The following is a 15,908-nucleotide window of genomic DNA, read 5'->3' on the forward strand; positions in this document are numbered from 1 at the left end:
TGTATCTACAAAGAAAGCAAAAATGGAGAATTATATAATCTAATATATTTTAAGTGTCCAAGTATCTAGCACTGCTGTGCTAAATGTGGACACCCCTTAATGCAACAAACAAATATTTTGAATGGAACAGAGTACTTGTTAAAGATCCTAGCTGGTTGGAGGTTCACCATTTGGCTATTTACAAAGCGCAGATGAGTTGAATTCGATTCAGGACCATCGACCACAAATCCATCTAGTAGCGGTGAGGCAGTTCATTTGAACCTTGCACCTCAGCGAACTAGTAAAATTATTAAATCGGTGTAATCGTGATGACCTTCATAAAACCATTAATTATAGCCAGGTTAACCTTAATCAATTAACATGTGCGATTTCAAAGAACACCTCTCCTTGAGTCTCCCACGAAAACTCGACACGGCGGAAATACGCCTTTGATCTTGGCAATATTAAAGAGGCTTTCTTAGTATAACGGTCTGCTGGCACCTCTGAGTCGTTTGAAAAAGAAAATGTATCCTAAATTACGCCATTATTGTTATCGCACCGAATTTTACCAGCTTACAACCAAGTATGTCCAATCTTGTGGACAGAATGGAAATTTAAGCCGGTAACAATCCATCTGACAAATTGATCTTGTCGCATATTTGACAGCCTACTTAAAAAAAAAAAAAAAAAAAAAAAAAAAAAACGAAAAACCTACAACAGTGATTACAACTCTAAAATGCAAATAAAATTTATGATGATGATTAATCAAATTTGCGTAATGACCTGACAGCAGTCTCGAAATGGAATAACAATGTTCTGTTACTGTAAGAGTTTGATCACAAGGAAAGGTTTGGTAACACTCATGCTTAGTAAAAATACGTACGACGTTTCAATGTTGTCATGACAAATCCAAAACGCCGTTCCATTCTATCGTTTATTTTTACATGCTTTAGAGTTTAATATCCTGAGAAAGGAATCCTAAAGCACAAAACATCGCGTGGGAAGCACTTGCAGAGAGATGCATATGTCGACTTAACACTAAAGAACCACTCAAAGAGACTCATTAAATATTATAGATTGATTTTAGAATGTAGTTCATGCAGCCATCATCATCCCTTTAACATCAGGAATAAAAAAGCTGACCGAACTCTTTGGAAAGATATATATATAGATGTATATGTATTGCATATTTAAAAGGCTCGACATCTTGTAGATTAATACTGACGAACTTCAGAGATATTTTTCATTATTGTAGGGACCTTTTACGTGTTTGTGATCGTTACACATCTTTGAAATTTTCCAGGTAACTACATATATATTTTAAAGCGTTCAGATTGTTCACCGAGACATCTAAAATATATACATGTACGATAATCAATCAGGGAGGTTTTGAAAATCAAATATCAAGGTTATTGATATCTTTTCGACCTTTAAACTAGTTTTAATGTTATGGCTTAAATGTGTTATTTCTTTGAGAGCGATGTAATTAGACTCTTTTTAAGATCTGATGGGTTCTCATCTCTTAGAGCTGTGTAGGATTTGAGGCGTACTAATTCACTCGCATAAAGATGTCTTGGAGGAGTGACGAGTATTAAACATATTTCTTTCGTTAGTTCCTGACCCATATATTTGGGTTATTGCATGACCAAACGTGAGGTCAAGATGGCTAGATATTGGCCAAGGTATTTTTCTTGCGTATTCATCAGACCGAGACGGAGTCAAGGTCCATAAACACCCCCCGAAAATCGAACCCAATATCCAGCCATCTTGACTGAACAAGCTTGGTCAATAAATGGTTTATTATATGGAAAAAGACTAGTTTCTTGCGTTACATAGCGGTTGAACTCACGTGGACAAGAGGGGACCATCTCCCCAGCTCGGGTAACCAATCACAGCGCAGGATTCGATAAATCTTGCCCGCTCACGGAGTTAGCCATATATAGCATTTCTAGTAACTATAGTTGTGAAATTTGTATTTCTTTGGAACAAATTGTCAGGAACATTTTTGTGTCAGTATCTTGATCACATGATTTGACGTTTCCATGACAAACACTCTGTTTTTCAAAGGTTGACTTACCGAGATTTCGAGTTATCGCTTTTAGAGCTCAAATTTAAAATTAACTCCACAATCTTTACGGGGGTTTTTAAACTCTGGCCACATTAGCGACGGCAATTTTGATAAGCTATATAATAGCGCATAACAGAACGGTAAACAGAAATATCCAATTTGGATTTGCTCGTGGTTCAAAGAATTTTAAAAATTCTTGTATTGCAAAAATGAAACTTGACATGTTTCAAGAATTATAAAACAACATTCCTCAAAGCTCTATCTTACGTATACATAATAACATTCGGGGAAATTTAACTGGGAAATCAACGTCGTCATTAAATCCTTGATTTTTAGCGCCATAACTAATCAAGGTGTCAAATCTAACAGAAACGGTCATGTCAGTTTCAGATCAGTATTCTGACAAAGCGTTTAACAGAGAAACACAATACTATCCAATAAATTCAATCAACGAATGTAATTTAAGTCAAAGAAATAACCTTAAGTAAACAGGGGTAATACCGACGACGAGCAGTAATCACTTTAACTTTATGAACGTCGCCACTTCACACCCACATTCTCGGATAACAATCCTTACAATTACCTTTAACGTTCTGAAAATTATCACTTTCAAGACTTAGTAAAATTATACCATATTCGTAACCTTAATATAGCGATTTCATCGTCCTTTAAGTCCCTCAAAGATGAAGGCGCTCTTAATTGCGATAGCTTTTTCGATCTCCCATGTAAATAGCATCGCTGTTTCTCAGTGGGTCGCTAGCCTAATTCTGTTTTCAAGTATAGATTTTGATTTTGCTCTTCTTTTATGAATTTAATTTTTGGTAGTACATTAAAGAAATTCTTTTGTTTGGGGCGAGTTATAAGATTAGTAATTTCTTAATTACTCAGGGCCTAAGAATTAAAATTATCTTGTCTAAATTCTGTTTTTTTCTTGCAATGTTTAATCCCTTGATCCTCAACCGTGTGTGCTCCCGGCGCTAAACTGAACAAAACATGCGTCTTCCTCGTTACTCTTCGCTTTAAATAAGCTCTGAATAGCTTATATGTTACATTGTTGACGATTTCTCACTAAGCTAAGTGTTTTCTATCAGCACGTTTACAAATTTAATACCAAATTGTCAAGAAATTCCCGAATGGGTCGATAAATTCTTATTTATACTCAGGCTTCCATTTATATGCTCTTTTCTGAAGTCCTAAAAAAACAGTCTGTGGCCGCTGAAGCGCAGCGCGCTTACTATAGCCGTCCGCGATTGGCTTACGTTTTCCTTAGCTTATGGTTTAGCTCGTCACAAACTTAGCGGTCTAAAAGATATTAGCTACTAGGTAATAACAATTCCACCCATTCGTATAACCATGCAATATGACATTTTCTTCGCTTTCAAATGATAAATTTTTGTTACGCTTGTTTATTCATCATACCTGGTGTTGCAATCGAGTCGATGTCTCTATTCTGCCTCGGAAACGAAAGTTTCGTTTACAAAGTGTCATCTTAGTCTGCACAACAATATAGGAAGTGGTTCTATGAAGTGTAAATAGACCTTGACATTTTCTTAAATAGGGTCAATATCATTCTTCAAAAAAATAATTGAAACCACTTCCAGTAAGCAATTGCAGCCAACGGGAAACTCGTTTAAAAACGGTGGAAAAGTGTTCTGTAAGGAGAATATGGCGGTATGATCGACGTAGGATTCTGAGAAACCGTTTCCAACAGAAAATAAGCCGAAGTTAACGAATCCGGCCATAAAGCTTATTTATTGAAGTCAAAGAAATAGTCGTATGCAACTGGGAATGTTATTTAATGCCTCTTTTTTAATTTTCCATTCCTAGGCTGAATTTCAGCCATCGGAGTGTGCGAATCTAATAGAAATGAAATTCAGGCAATTCAGTTCCCGCAGTTTTTGGAATTTCAATTTTTAAGGATACCATCCAAAAGCTAAATATAACTTGGTCGGTTACAAACAATCCTTCTAAAATACATGTAGGTAGCTTTTTTTAAACAAATGTTTGGCTTGATTGAAGATTTGGCTTCGGAGATCCTTTCCAAGTGCCGCTGTAGATAGTAAGATAGAAATGAACGTTTTGTCTTCTAAAAAATATCGATTATCAGCACATGCCATGGGCAAAAGAGGAGCCATTGTAATTTTCCGTACTTGAGAAAAATAAAGAAGTGCTCTGCATTTCAGTGAAACTTACTGATTACTTCTCTTGCCAAGAAAGCTTCCTCAAAATTAGTTTAAGTGCGAATTCGGACCATAAGTTATCCCCTGGCTTCTCGCTGAACAAGCTTAAAGGAGAAGGTCACTCCAGAAGCTTACTTTTTTGTCTTCGCCAGCAGCAAGTAAACATTCAGCAGTTTTTCCACTCACCGAGGTTTCAGCTTCTGAAGTGCCCGCTATCCTGAAAAAATTCGTCTCAAAAGAGGCGACTTCGGAGGCATCTATTTTGAAATTGTTTTGGCAGCCAGGCCGTGTTTATGTGACATCATTTCGTCCGACTCGAAATTGGCGGGAAGGAGAAAAACCTGCAACTAACTTGGCATCCTTCACAAGGTCAGCAGAATCTATTTTTTTTCCAAGCGATTATCCACTTCACTATCTTCAATGATATCATTTCGGAGTTTGGAGCTTGTTTGGCTCAAAATAATATGGCTCAAGAGCAGCCATAACCCAGAGTGGTAGATAGAAGGTTCTTTGGAAGCAATTTGGTGAAAATCTCTGGGACGAGGTGACGTCACGAAAATGCTGCCTGGCTGCTGAGTACTGTTCAAAATGGCGGCAACGATGTTCGAATTTTAGGCTTCTTTGGAGGCGAATTTCATAAGGAAAACTTGCACTTTAGAGGCTAAAACTTCGGTGAGTGGCTAAACTTAGTGCAAGGTTTTTTTAAACGTTGACAAAAACTAATTATACGTTTTTGGAGTGACCTTCTCCTTTAAAGTTGATAAATCATAAAGTATATGAACAATTGAATTCAAATTGCCGTTGAAATCACCCTTCAAATTACCGTGAAATTTTAGATAGATAACGCAAGAGATTAAACATCAAAGCCCACACCAAAAGTTGCCTTGCCTACTTATCCAAAGTCTGTTTGAGCAGGTTTTGTCTATAAATACCACTGTTAGACCCCTGCATATCGTGCACTGCATTTTTTTTCTCTTACCCCTGGTGATGCTTGTTGGTTGAATTTATAGATTCCTGCATACAAATGTTTATTATTGCGCGATAGCGACTTGTTGTAATAATTGAGAAGCAAGTTTCGTTCAATTAATACCTGTTTTGACAGGGACGTAATAGGCTTAAAAATCCCAGCCGGCGGGAGGCAGACCAGTTGGCTATTTACAGGCATGACCGAGGAGTTGAACTAGGGTCTACCGAGAAACAACTCCAGCTAAGTGGTCAGAGCGGGACTTGTACCCGCGACCTCCGAATTTCAAGTCCGGCCTGCACCCTAACCACTCGGCCACGCTACCTCCTAAACACATCAAAAGCATGGATTTTAATGAGGTGTTTAACTGAAAAAAAAAAATGCCGTCATAGTTGTAACAGTTGTCTTTCATGGCCAAAGAAAAGTCCAAGAAGAAATAGAAGTATGTTCCACAGAAATACTGAACGAGTGTACTTATCAGAGTTTCATTTGACAAGAATAATATTATTGGCCTCTTCAAATAGCGAGATTTTAACCAAGTTGGCAGGATGATAGCTTGAATTAAAATCTTCTGAAATATTAGAAACAACAAAAGGTGTCTCGACTACACGCATTGTTGGAGGTCAGTTACCAAATTGCAGTTGTCAGTGTATGGCTCGACTCGGGTACTAATTTCGCGGGACGCAGTGATCAATCAATGACAATCGATATATCATCGCAAATCTAGTCGATCAATCGCCATTCGATGACCATGAGTCAATTGCTATTGATCTCCATCGATTGCTATCGACTGCTATCGATTTCGTCGATTGATCACACCGGGCGTTTTGTGAGAAGTTCCATCATATCGGGTCTCTGATCTTCGCCGGCCGCTCATAAAAACAGAACACACTCAACGGAATCTAATCAGATAAGTAAATTGATATTTCGGTAATATCCTTTACAGTTAACTGTCTTACCTTGGATGTCTGAGCAGTGAAAATTTTCTTTGGCAACAATTCTTACCGGGCAGTGACACAAGCGCTGGTTGAAAAGCGTGTGAAAAACTGCTGTGTTCAGTGGCTAAGAAATCATCTTATCGAATCTTAATCAACGCTGATTTAACGGATTTGACATCATGCAATACATACTGCTGTTACATCCAAATACTGCGCATTGGTGGCATAAGACCATGGCTTTCTTTGGGAATGGTTACTTAGCAACGTGAATTACTGAAGCTTTATTACTGATAATGATAAATCTCAGCAAGATTGATTTTCTCGAAATTTAATCAAAAATTTTAATTATAATCATTAATATACAGTGGTTTCATCTATTTCTTGGGCTGGAGATTTGTCAGAATCGAGTCTTTTGCTCGTTCTGTCAAGTAAAACGAGTAACCTTAAGGTGATAGATACTTTTAATTTCTCGTAACGATTTTTGTTTGTTATGTCTTGAAACACAACAAAACAATTCCTCTTATAATAAGTCTTTCTTTGTGTCTATGTCTAAGTTCCATGGTCGAATTTTAGACTATAACACTGCGAAAAGGTAGAAATCGTTAATTTCTCTGCGTTTATAGGTCTTTATAGTTTTATACGATCAATTATTGCACATTTTTAGTTTTAATTTTTGGAATACACTAGGGCTGTGAATTACCTGTAAACTAGTTGATTAGCTAAGCGTAACTCCATGTTAAATAAAATATCTTATTTTATCTTTATCTTCGTTTTAAAAAAGTCTTTCACATTCAAAAAAAGAAACGTTGAAAAACTGAATTCAAAAATACATAGACATCGTATATAGTTTTTAATCAGAAAGGTATATGGAGGCGGAGGCGGACGTTTTCATGGTACTCATATCAATACTTCGCGAGACGTAAACAATTCAACAATTTAACGTCAAGACAACTCACCTCTAAATGTAAATATATCTTTCTTGTTTGCTATGTTTTATGCCGCAATATCCCACGATGTTCTTTTTCGTAGTGTTATTCCACGCGCCATTTCGATGAATAATCAAACGCTTCATAATTGTAATACGGAGCTCTGTACTTATATCCGGACAGCTCACGTAGCTTAGCTATGTACGATTGTTTCATACAAAGATTGACACCAATCTTACATGTACAAAAGCAAATTTATTCCCGAAGCTTCTTCATTGATTCAAATGATATACCCAAGGAGCCAAGTCGTAATTACTTCACGAAAAGCAAATATTATTTAGTATTCCTTTTTTATTTTGGTTTGGCGTTTAACATAATGCTCACCAGAACTAATTAAGTTTCGTACACTCTTCCAAATTTGCTTTTTATTCTGATCGGGAATGTCTACATCGAGAGATACTTCGCATAGCTAGCGCGTTACTTGCTATTTAATTTCCTTCGTGCATTCAATTTCCCTTGAAGCAGCTTGAAACTGTTTTATCCAGCTGTTTCCGTAAAATCTTATTAATCAAAGGATTAAAACAGTTCGCTTTGCTCCCAAAAAGATGGTTTTATATGCATGTTAACCATACGAAAAGGCTCACAGATAATGCACGATACGTTTTCAAGAGGCAAAGCTTCAAAGCTAGGAATAAGAAACTGTGAGTTCCAAGTACAAAAGCTTTCTTTTTTCAGTTACTTAATCCAAGATTCGACGGCACTACAGAGTGATCAGCCTAATTGCACGGAACGATAAAATGAAGGGAAAAAAAATATAATATTATAATAATATAATATCTGAAATATCCTGCCTGTACATTTAGCCATCTACACGCACACTGGATAACAGCACATTCGGGACCTCTTTTTTTGTGTGTGTTGCAGTTGTTTGTTTCACAAGATAGCTACCATTTGAAAGGCATTTTTTGTGGAATGTACAAATGATTCTAACAGCAGTTGCAGCTTAAATTAGAAAAGTATTCAAAACGAAAAAATAAAGTTGAAAAAATGCCTTATTCACCCTATAGATGGGGTATACCCTTTACGTATAGCTTATATTTTCAACATTTGGTGTCAGTGGGGTATTGCAAGATATTAACTTGACCACAAATATGCAAGACGAGACCTTACAAAAATTGTACGAGTGGTTAATTAATTCCAATATATAAGAGGGAGCGTAAAACTATGCTTTTAGTTAAAGATCAAGAGATCTGTTTAAGGCCTTTTTGCTGTCCACTTTGATACCAATTAAAACGGATTCCGCTCAACGTTCGAGCAATTAGTGCAAAAATTATTTAGTAAAACTCTACTCGCAGTACCGTACCTTTTTGAAAACTATTTAAAACATGTCACTGCAATTCATTTCTCTAGGTGGCCCCGCGATTAAATCCCCAAGCATTCTCGAGAAATTTAATGTCAAACCTCGTAACAACACTTAAAGCATGTGCTATTGTGTTTTCAACTAATGTGAAACGTTCGTTTTTATTGAAATATGGAATTTAATTTTAAGTTCAATTTTCTCTCGCGGGGTGAGCTTGAGAGCTTAAGTCTCTATAAGATCTTCTTACCTTTGTTCAAAATATTACCATGCTATGAGGTTTTTTTTGGTAACTTTGTTTTTGCCATTATTGCTCAAATGCTGTGCGGAAATCATCTTAATAGGACATTGAGCACATTATTGCATTTTGGGCTATACGACACTCTCGGGAGTGAGCCATCGGTTTACTGCAGAGTCCTGCAGTATACAAACTTCATGAAATTATCCAAAAGTTCGAATGAATCAACTAGCAACACCCACACTGCAGAGAAACGAGAGTTCTATTGCATTGTTTGTACCCACACTAGCTGAATCATTAGTGATAGATGGCCATCAATATCGCACGCAATCTTTTTTTTTCCGAAACTAAGACATACCATAAGCCATGATTCAAGGATCTAACAGATAACTTGCTTATTTCAGAGCCTGACAGTGACTTCCTACCTTGCTGCCTAGTTATTATATTTCTTTCTTTTTTCGTTGTTTTATTTCATTTATTTAAGTCAAATAAGCAAATATTTCTTAGCTAATTGAGACCTTTGCTAGGCAAGCAGCGTATCGATCGAGCCATATATTAACTATCATGTTTTCTAACATGACCTTAGCCAGATGCACACCCCTCTCTACAGATTCCACAAGTCTAAATGAACCTTAAAATGAGTTGTTTCGCCTTTTAAATCTAACTTACCTCTAAATGTCCAATGTATTGATATTTTCTCAGCAACGGCACTCGCTGAATAGGAGAATTTGTCATTCACAAAGTGACAAGGGGCAGTCGATCGTTACTCATATCGAAAAACGTCATCTTATAACAAAATTCAACGGCAGTGTTTGAATTGCACTATGTCAAAATGTTATTTGGACCAGCAGGTGGTCTGATAGTACCAGGGTCATGGATGTTTATTGTTGAGCAAAGTGATTAAAAATGGACTTCTTGCTCATCCAGCAGGGGTAGTAGATTTCATAGTTTCCTTATGCTCGGAAATTGAAGTTCGGTCGGATCACGAAGCTCTTATGTGTATTTCATTACCGTACCGGTTGGCCACGCAGAAACAATGTCTATATAAATTGGTCAAATTCTTGTTTGCGACTTTTTTGCCTTTAAGATAGAGACATGTTTTTGTTCATCATAAGTCGCTAAGCTTTCCATGTAAACATGGGGAAAATATAGGCATAAAACTCATTTGGTAGAAAAAGAGGCATTTGCTGATTTTGACAGCGTAAAATATGAGTTGTTTTGCACTTTTAATCATTTCCTTTGACTATCTTGCAGCTTTTCTAGATCTCAATTTTCGCCAAATACAAAAAGTTTTTAATCAACACTCTGTTGTATTACATTCATTATTATTATTATTATTATTATTATTATTATTGGCTTTTTTTTTTACTAATTATTTGTTATCTGAGCCTTCGTAGGAAGCTAGGGGCACTTAATGAAACCTTGTTATTCTTATGTTTTCAAAGAATAGAAGAAAAAAACAAAACGTCTCATCCAGCTGGGCGTCGTAATTTTCATAATTGCTTTAAGCTAAGAAATTAGAGTTTGGATGCGTAGAATAAGGTCACGGCCACAGGACGCCGGAGAAATTTTAAAACCACGTTTTCACTTTGAAAACGCATCAAATGTGTTCCGTTCACTCTACGCCGGAGAAATTTGAAAGCGCAAAAAACACTGGTTATTTTAGATTTGTGTTTGAAGACAACTCGGGAAGTGAATCCACATGATTATCACGATGTCCTCGATTTTGAAAAGCTTCGTTTTCAAAATATTTTCCGTCCACACGTCTACGCAAACCCGGCGTCTTCAAATTCCTCTGGCTTGAAGAGCGTTTTCGAAAAGCTTCGTTTGCGTGACGGATTAGTGTGGACGATAGGCCTAACCAGAAGATATAAAGCTGCGTTTTTAAATTTCTCCGGCGTAGTGTGGACAGGGCACAAACTTCGTCTGAATTTCTCTTTCAAAACCCAGAATGTAAGGAGATAACGCGACTCTTACCTCATCTTCGGAAGACCCATATTTCTTGAAACACAAATTGAATTATGATGTGGATGTAATCCAGTCGCGGCTGACAGCAAACAAATTAACTTTAAATATCAAGAAAACTAAGAACATACCTATAGGAAGTAACTTCAAGTTATCCCAAATACATAATAATTTTACAGTCAAAGGCCATAATACACCATTAGATAGGCTGAGCAGACATAAATCTCTTGGTGCTCAATTTGACGAATGTCTTAACCGGCGCCCACATAAATGCTACCTCAAAGAAAATTTACGCAATCCTTAGAGCGTGTAAACACTACTATACAGTAGCGGATCTAGAGGAAGCCCAACCCTTATTTTGGGTAGTAAAACAAAAAATAGCAGAAGGAAGAAAAGCCAGCAGGGCCCGTTTTTCACATATATGATATTTCATATATTCAGTTGGATTCTTCACCATCTACGGGTATATAACAAACTCACAACATGATCAGCTCCCCGTTGGCTTGATAGCTCAGTTGGCAGAGCACTGCACCGGTATCGCAGAGGTAATGGGTTCGAATGCCGTCGAGTCCTGAATTTTTTTCAGGCTTTAATTTCACAACTGCCTAAGTTGTGTGTATGACTGCAATGATCAATCATGTCTTCATATCTTTCTCCGCAGTTCAAATATATGATATTTCATATAATCACTTGAATAAGTTTTTATTGCACGCTAGTGCAGTAGTTCGTTAGTTATTGTTATTAATGTAATCCTGTTAGCATACTGAGTTAATTTATTCTTTGTAATTTTTTACCCGACTACTAGGAAGACCATTTTGATATTGTGTTTTAATAAAGATTAATTGATTGAAAAATTGAAATATATATTCCCAAGGGGCCGCCAGAACTGTTTTCAAGGCCTTGCTCTCAAGATTGTAAAAGTACAGTTTCGGTAAACTCGGAAAAGCTATAGAATACTCTTCTGCGGCTCGTGCCCCGCAGCATCTTCTCGTTCTTGACTCTTGACTCTTGACCGGGAGGAGTTATATTCCGGGTGCTAAGTTTAATCTTCTTTCAGACAAGCAATCCCTAGAGCATGAAACATATTTACTTGAAGTTTCATTAATCAAATTAATCTTCGACGATGAAGCCCCGGGACGGGGGGGGGGGGGGATACTCCCAGAAAAATTGGGTGGGGTGTGCAGCCCGCTTCCTAAACCACTTACCCTATTTATGACCAAAATCTGCGATTTTCCCTACTGTATTTATGACCTGACCAAAAGTTCGATACTCTATTTAGGACCTGACTCTTGAATTAACACCCTGGTTTAGACCTGCCTTACAATTAGTTCCCTAGTTCGGAGCGATGTTAACAGCATCGTGAAGGGCTTTAGTTGATGGCCTTATCGGTAATGATGAAAAAAGTAATTTCTTATAAAACTACATACCCATTTCAAGACTAGAGTGCAAACATCATACCCTATTTATTACCAAAATGGCCATAATTGATACTCTGTTTGACCATAACGGCTGAAATGAACCATATCCTTTGGAGCCGCACATACCCATATAGCTCATATAAGGGAGTGCTCCCACCCCCCTCTCCGTGGATGATGCCAGGCGGCATGGAATGTAATGATTCATTATCGCATGCAGTCAGTTCTAAAGGGAAAAGAAAATCGCCATTATATCTAAACATGAAAACCTTTAGGCTTTTCACGGGTCCCCACCAGTCTGGAATAATTTTAAGGCACTGCGTCTTGCATGGGGTGAAGTGTTGGAAGTATTCGCAAGTGTTGGAACCTTGTTTCTGAGGTTCCAACACTTGCGAATGAAACTACAATAAAACAATGTGATGCTCTTTATTATTTTAATTTTGTATTGTTTATTGCGTATTAAAATTCATGACGCTAAAAAAAATTACAGGTAGTTTTACATGTAAACCCAAAATGAGGTTTCAGTGGGTGGTCGCCTGGCTTCACCTTTCGACTGAATGTTCACTTGTTGCCAGTCACCATAACAACTTACATTACATGCATGGTTATTATAGGTACAAATGTATCGACAAAAAGGAAAGAAACATCATTTTATTTTATATCATTTCATTTGATGTCATTTTATTGTTAAGCTACACATCCATGATATAATTTTCGATCGGATTTTTATTTTCGATTTCCCGTGTTAAGTTTATCGCACTTCTATAGAAGTTAATTACTATCTAAAACGACCTACTCTCAAATCATTCACCAAGAAGCCTTATCTTACTATTTTATTACTATTTTATAACTATTTTTGGTCCGTATTAAAGATTAGATAAACACTTTTGTCCAGTTATCGGTGTACCAAGGTCTTAACGAACAAAGACTTTCCAGAAATCACCAGAAGACACTCCAGCAACCCCGTCATCGCAATCCCATCTTGGTTCATGTGGAATCAGCACCCAGTGATAAGCAAATACTTGAAAAGCAGGGTAATAATACAATCTATCTTGATCTCGAGCATGCCCCCATTTGCCAACGTTATAGTTCGTACCATTAAATCCCCACTGACCGCAAACTCCTGCTAATCTCGAGTTGTCATTTCGCATTCTAACAAACGAGTAACAGGCATCGGGCTGGATATCCGTCTGACCGCTGAAGTACTGGACTACAGCTTCACCAGTGCTGTTAGCCACCGTTGTCACATGGAACGTACGTCCCTGTTGTTTACTGCAGTGGAATCGCAGTTGATTGAAAGACAGGTGTGTTCTGAGCTCATTCATGGCACTCTTTGTCAGAAACGTCTGGTTATTGTGATATTTGCTAATTCCTCTGTATGACGTCTCTATTGACAACTGCAGCTGGGAGGACGAGCTGTCAATCACGAAGTAGGAGACAAGAAGCCAGCCTCCTGAAACGAGACAAAGGTGAGTGATCACGTGACCAAACAAAGCAACTGGAGACCATAAATATCGTTTTATTGCGAAAAAAAACAGACAAGGGTATGCAATATTTCACGTGTCGTTTCAACCTTAAATGTTTCGACACAGGAAAATTGTTAGAAATCAAATTTCTTGCACGTTCATTACCAGCTAATTTTTGTAAGTCAATAAGACCACAGACACATATATGACGCATTCATGCGGGGGATCTTGAAAATTTTGCCAAATTTTACAGCTTGTTTCGTGTTGTGACAAATTGCATCTAAACGCGAGTTCTTTAAAGAGAAAAACATCAAATCGTACAAGATGACTTTTTCCTCAGATTAGATTCAACCGACGGTAACTGGCCGAGGAGGAACATGCCGTAGAACTCAATGAATGGAATATTTATCTTGCTGTACTAGGCTGAGTGCTGATCTCTTGCGAATGGACGCAACTCCGTAATAATTCAGCGGGTTTTCAAGAATTTCCAAATGGAATTGAATGAAGGTTTGTTAAAGAAATAAGGGGTCTGCGATCGGGAATCGCGTTAGAGAACAACATGGGACGGACCGAAGTGACTTACATCTTAGATTTAAAGCGAATGATACACGGTTCAACATTTGTTGAGCAACAAATGTTGCAGCTGATGTTCAACAAATATTAAACAGTGTATCATGTGATGTTGAACGTTGAAATATACCCTTCAACATTTTGAAAGTCGTTGAACGAAAATAGAGCTTGGCTCTATTCCGTTCAACAAGTGGCCGCTTGTTAAAAGGTTTCAACCAATTGCTTTCGAGTTTGGTGTCACGCGGCTTCGTCGAAATATCAACATGGCGGCCGATGAGTTGGAATCAACTGAGCTCGAATAGAGTTTTTGATAACACCAGTCAACTGATCAATCTGTACGAGACTTTTCCGTGCCTGTACGGTGTAAGAAATTTCTGTAGCTTGAAATGTCCACGTTTCTTAGTTCTGCCAGCAGGGTGCAACATGCTTCGCATATTGTTCTATTTCTTAACCATTCACCCGTCCAAATTTTGCGGTTTTTTCGTCTTTTTTGTCAACGCTTCATAACAACGGCGACAACGCTCGAAGCACAAAGCTACAGTAACATTTGATCGTCCGCCATTGCAACTTCGCGCCAAAATGTGTAGTTGTTGCTCAACAAAAGTTGGATGAGTATTGAACAAGTTGCAACAACGTTTTAACAAGTCTTAACGATGTTCAACATTCGTTGATCAACAAAAGTTGAACGATGTTGAACCGTGTATCATTCGCTTAAGATCCAACGAAAGTGCCAGACCAAATTTGACTGCTTAGTTTATGAGATGCTTTTAATAAAAGACCTAAAGCCAGCTAATAAAAGTTCCCTTTCTGCACCTCAGCCATGAGTTTTTAGTCTATCGACTTCGCGAGTTTGGGAATCATTTTGAATAAACGAAATCCAAGTTCTCTCGCACTTTTACCCAACATTTTTAGTTCGCTTTCATATCCCGGTTTTTCTCTTGTTTTGTCGCTTGGCTACGCTTGGTGAGCCCACAACTACTTTGACAAAGTTATGACGCAATTTATCACCAATAAAAGGACAGACAAATGAAAAGCTGCGGTTAATTTGTTAAGTGCTGCTGGAAACTGGGACCTTTGTGCGCTGTTCCTTGGCTTTTAAAAAGTTTTATTACTAATTTCTCTTGATATCATTATCCTTGACTTACCTCCGTCAGTTGTCATGTCACAGAAGACCTTTAAAGGGTTTCCACTCTTCTCAGGGTCGATCCAGTACTCGCCGTCTCCTTTGGAGTCTCCTGAGTCCCGGATGTCCTTACAGGAATGAGCAGGTTGAGTGGAAATCAAACCTGTTATCGCTACATAAGAAAGTATGGAAATAAAGAGAGCAAGTTTCTCTTATAATCCTTACCGAAATGACAGTTATAGCTGAGGGATGTAATAATTATGCTAGGGAAAATAGGCGCAGCACAAGACAGGCACACTGTACATTTACAACTCTCCAGACTAAGGTATCTACGAGCCTAACAGTGGACAGCTAAGACTCGTCAGCAATGTGCAAGGCATAGTGGATAAGGAGATAAACTTCTTGGTTGACTTTCTGAATCTCTGAAAAGGAGTGCACTAACAAGGTTGAGTCTATTTTGACTAGTATCATAAAAATATGAAGTGTCTCAAAAATCAATTTGAAATAGATCCCATATTTTACCTCGCAAATAATGCCTAGTTCCAAGAACGAGCAAGATGAACGAAGTCCTGCGCTGTAATTGGCTACCCGAGCGGCCAATATGGCGCTATCTTTCCCGTTCGGGATTACGCCCTGCGTCCCGTAAGGGAAGATCCTTGTATGGTCTACAGTATCCCATATAATAAATATTTTATTGAAACCTTGTTCGGTCAAGATCG

The 15,908-nt window shown here is 37.8% G+C and overlaps 1 protein-coding gene across 1 annotated transcript; it reads right to left on the reverse strand.

The window, feature by feature from the left end:
- Window positions 1-12,366: 12,366 nt before the first annotated feature.
- Window positions 12,367-15,349, reverse strand: LOC110063935 (uncharacterized). The gene is made up of 2 exons (XM_089290785.1): window positions 15,212-15,349; window positions 12,367-13,483 (listed from the first exon to the last, which is right to left on the reverse strand). The coding sequence occupies exons 1-2, from the start codon at window positions 15,225-15,227 to the stop codon at window positions 12,945-12,947; spliced, it is 555 nt and encodes a 184-aa protein (XP_089146911.1). The 5' UTR covers window positions 15,228-15,349; the 3' UTR covers window positions 12,367-12,944.
- Between the last annotated feature and the right edge of the window lie 559 nt (window positions 15,350-15,908).

Source organism: Orbicella faveolata, unplaced genomic scaffold (genome assembly GCF_042242905.1).
Source record: "Orbicella faveolata isolate gen_17 unplaced genomic scaffold, um_ofav_v1 contig_2, whole genome shotgun sequence".
NCBI classification, from domain to species: domain Eukaryota; kingdom Metazoa; phylum Cnidaria; class Anthozoa; order Scleractinia; family Merulinidae; genus Orbicella; species Orbicella faveolata.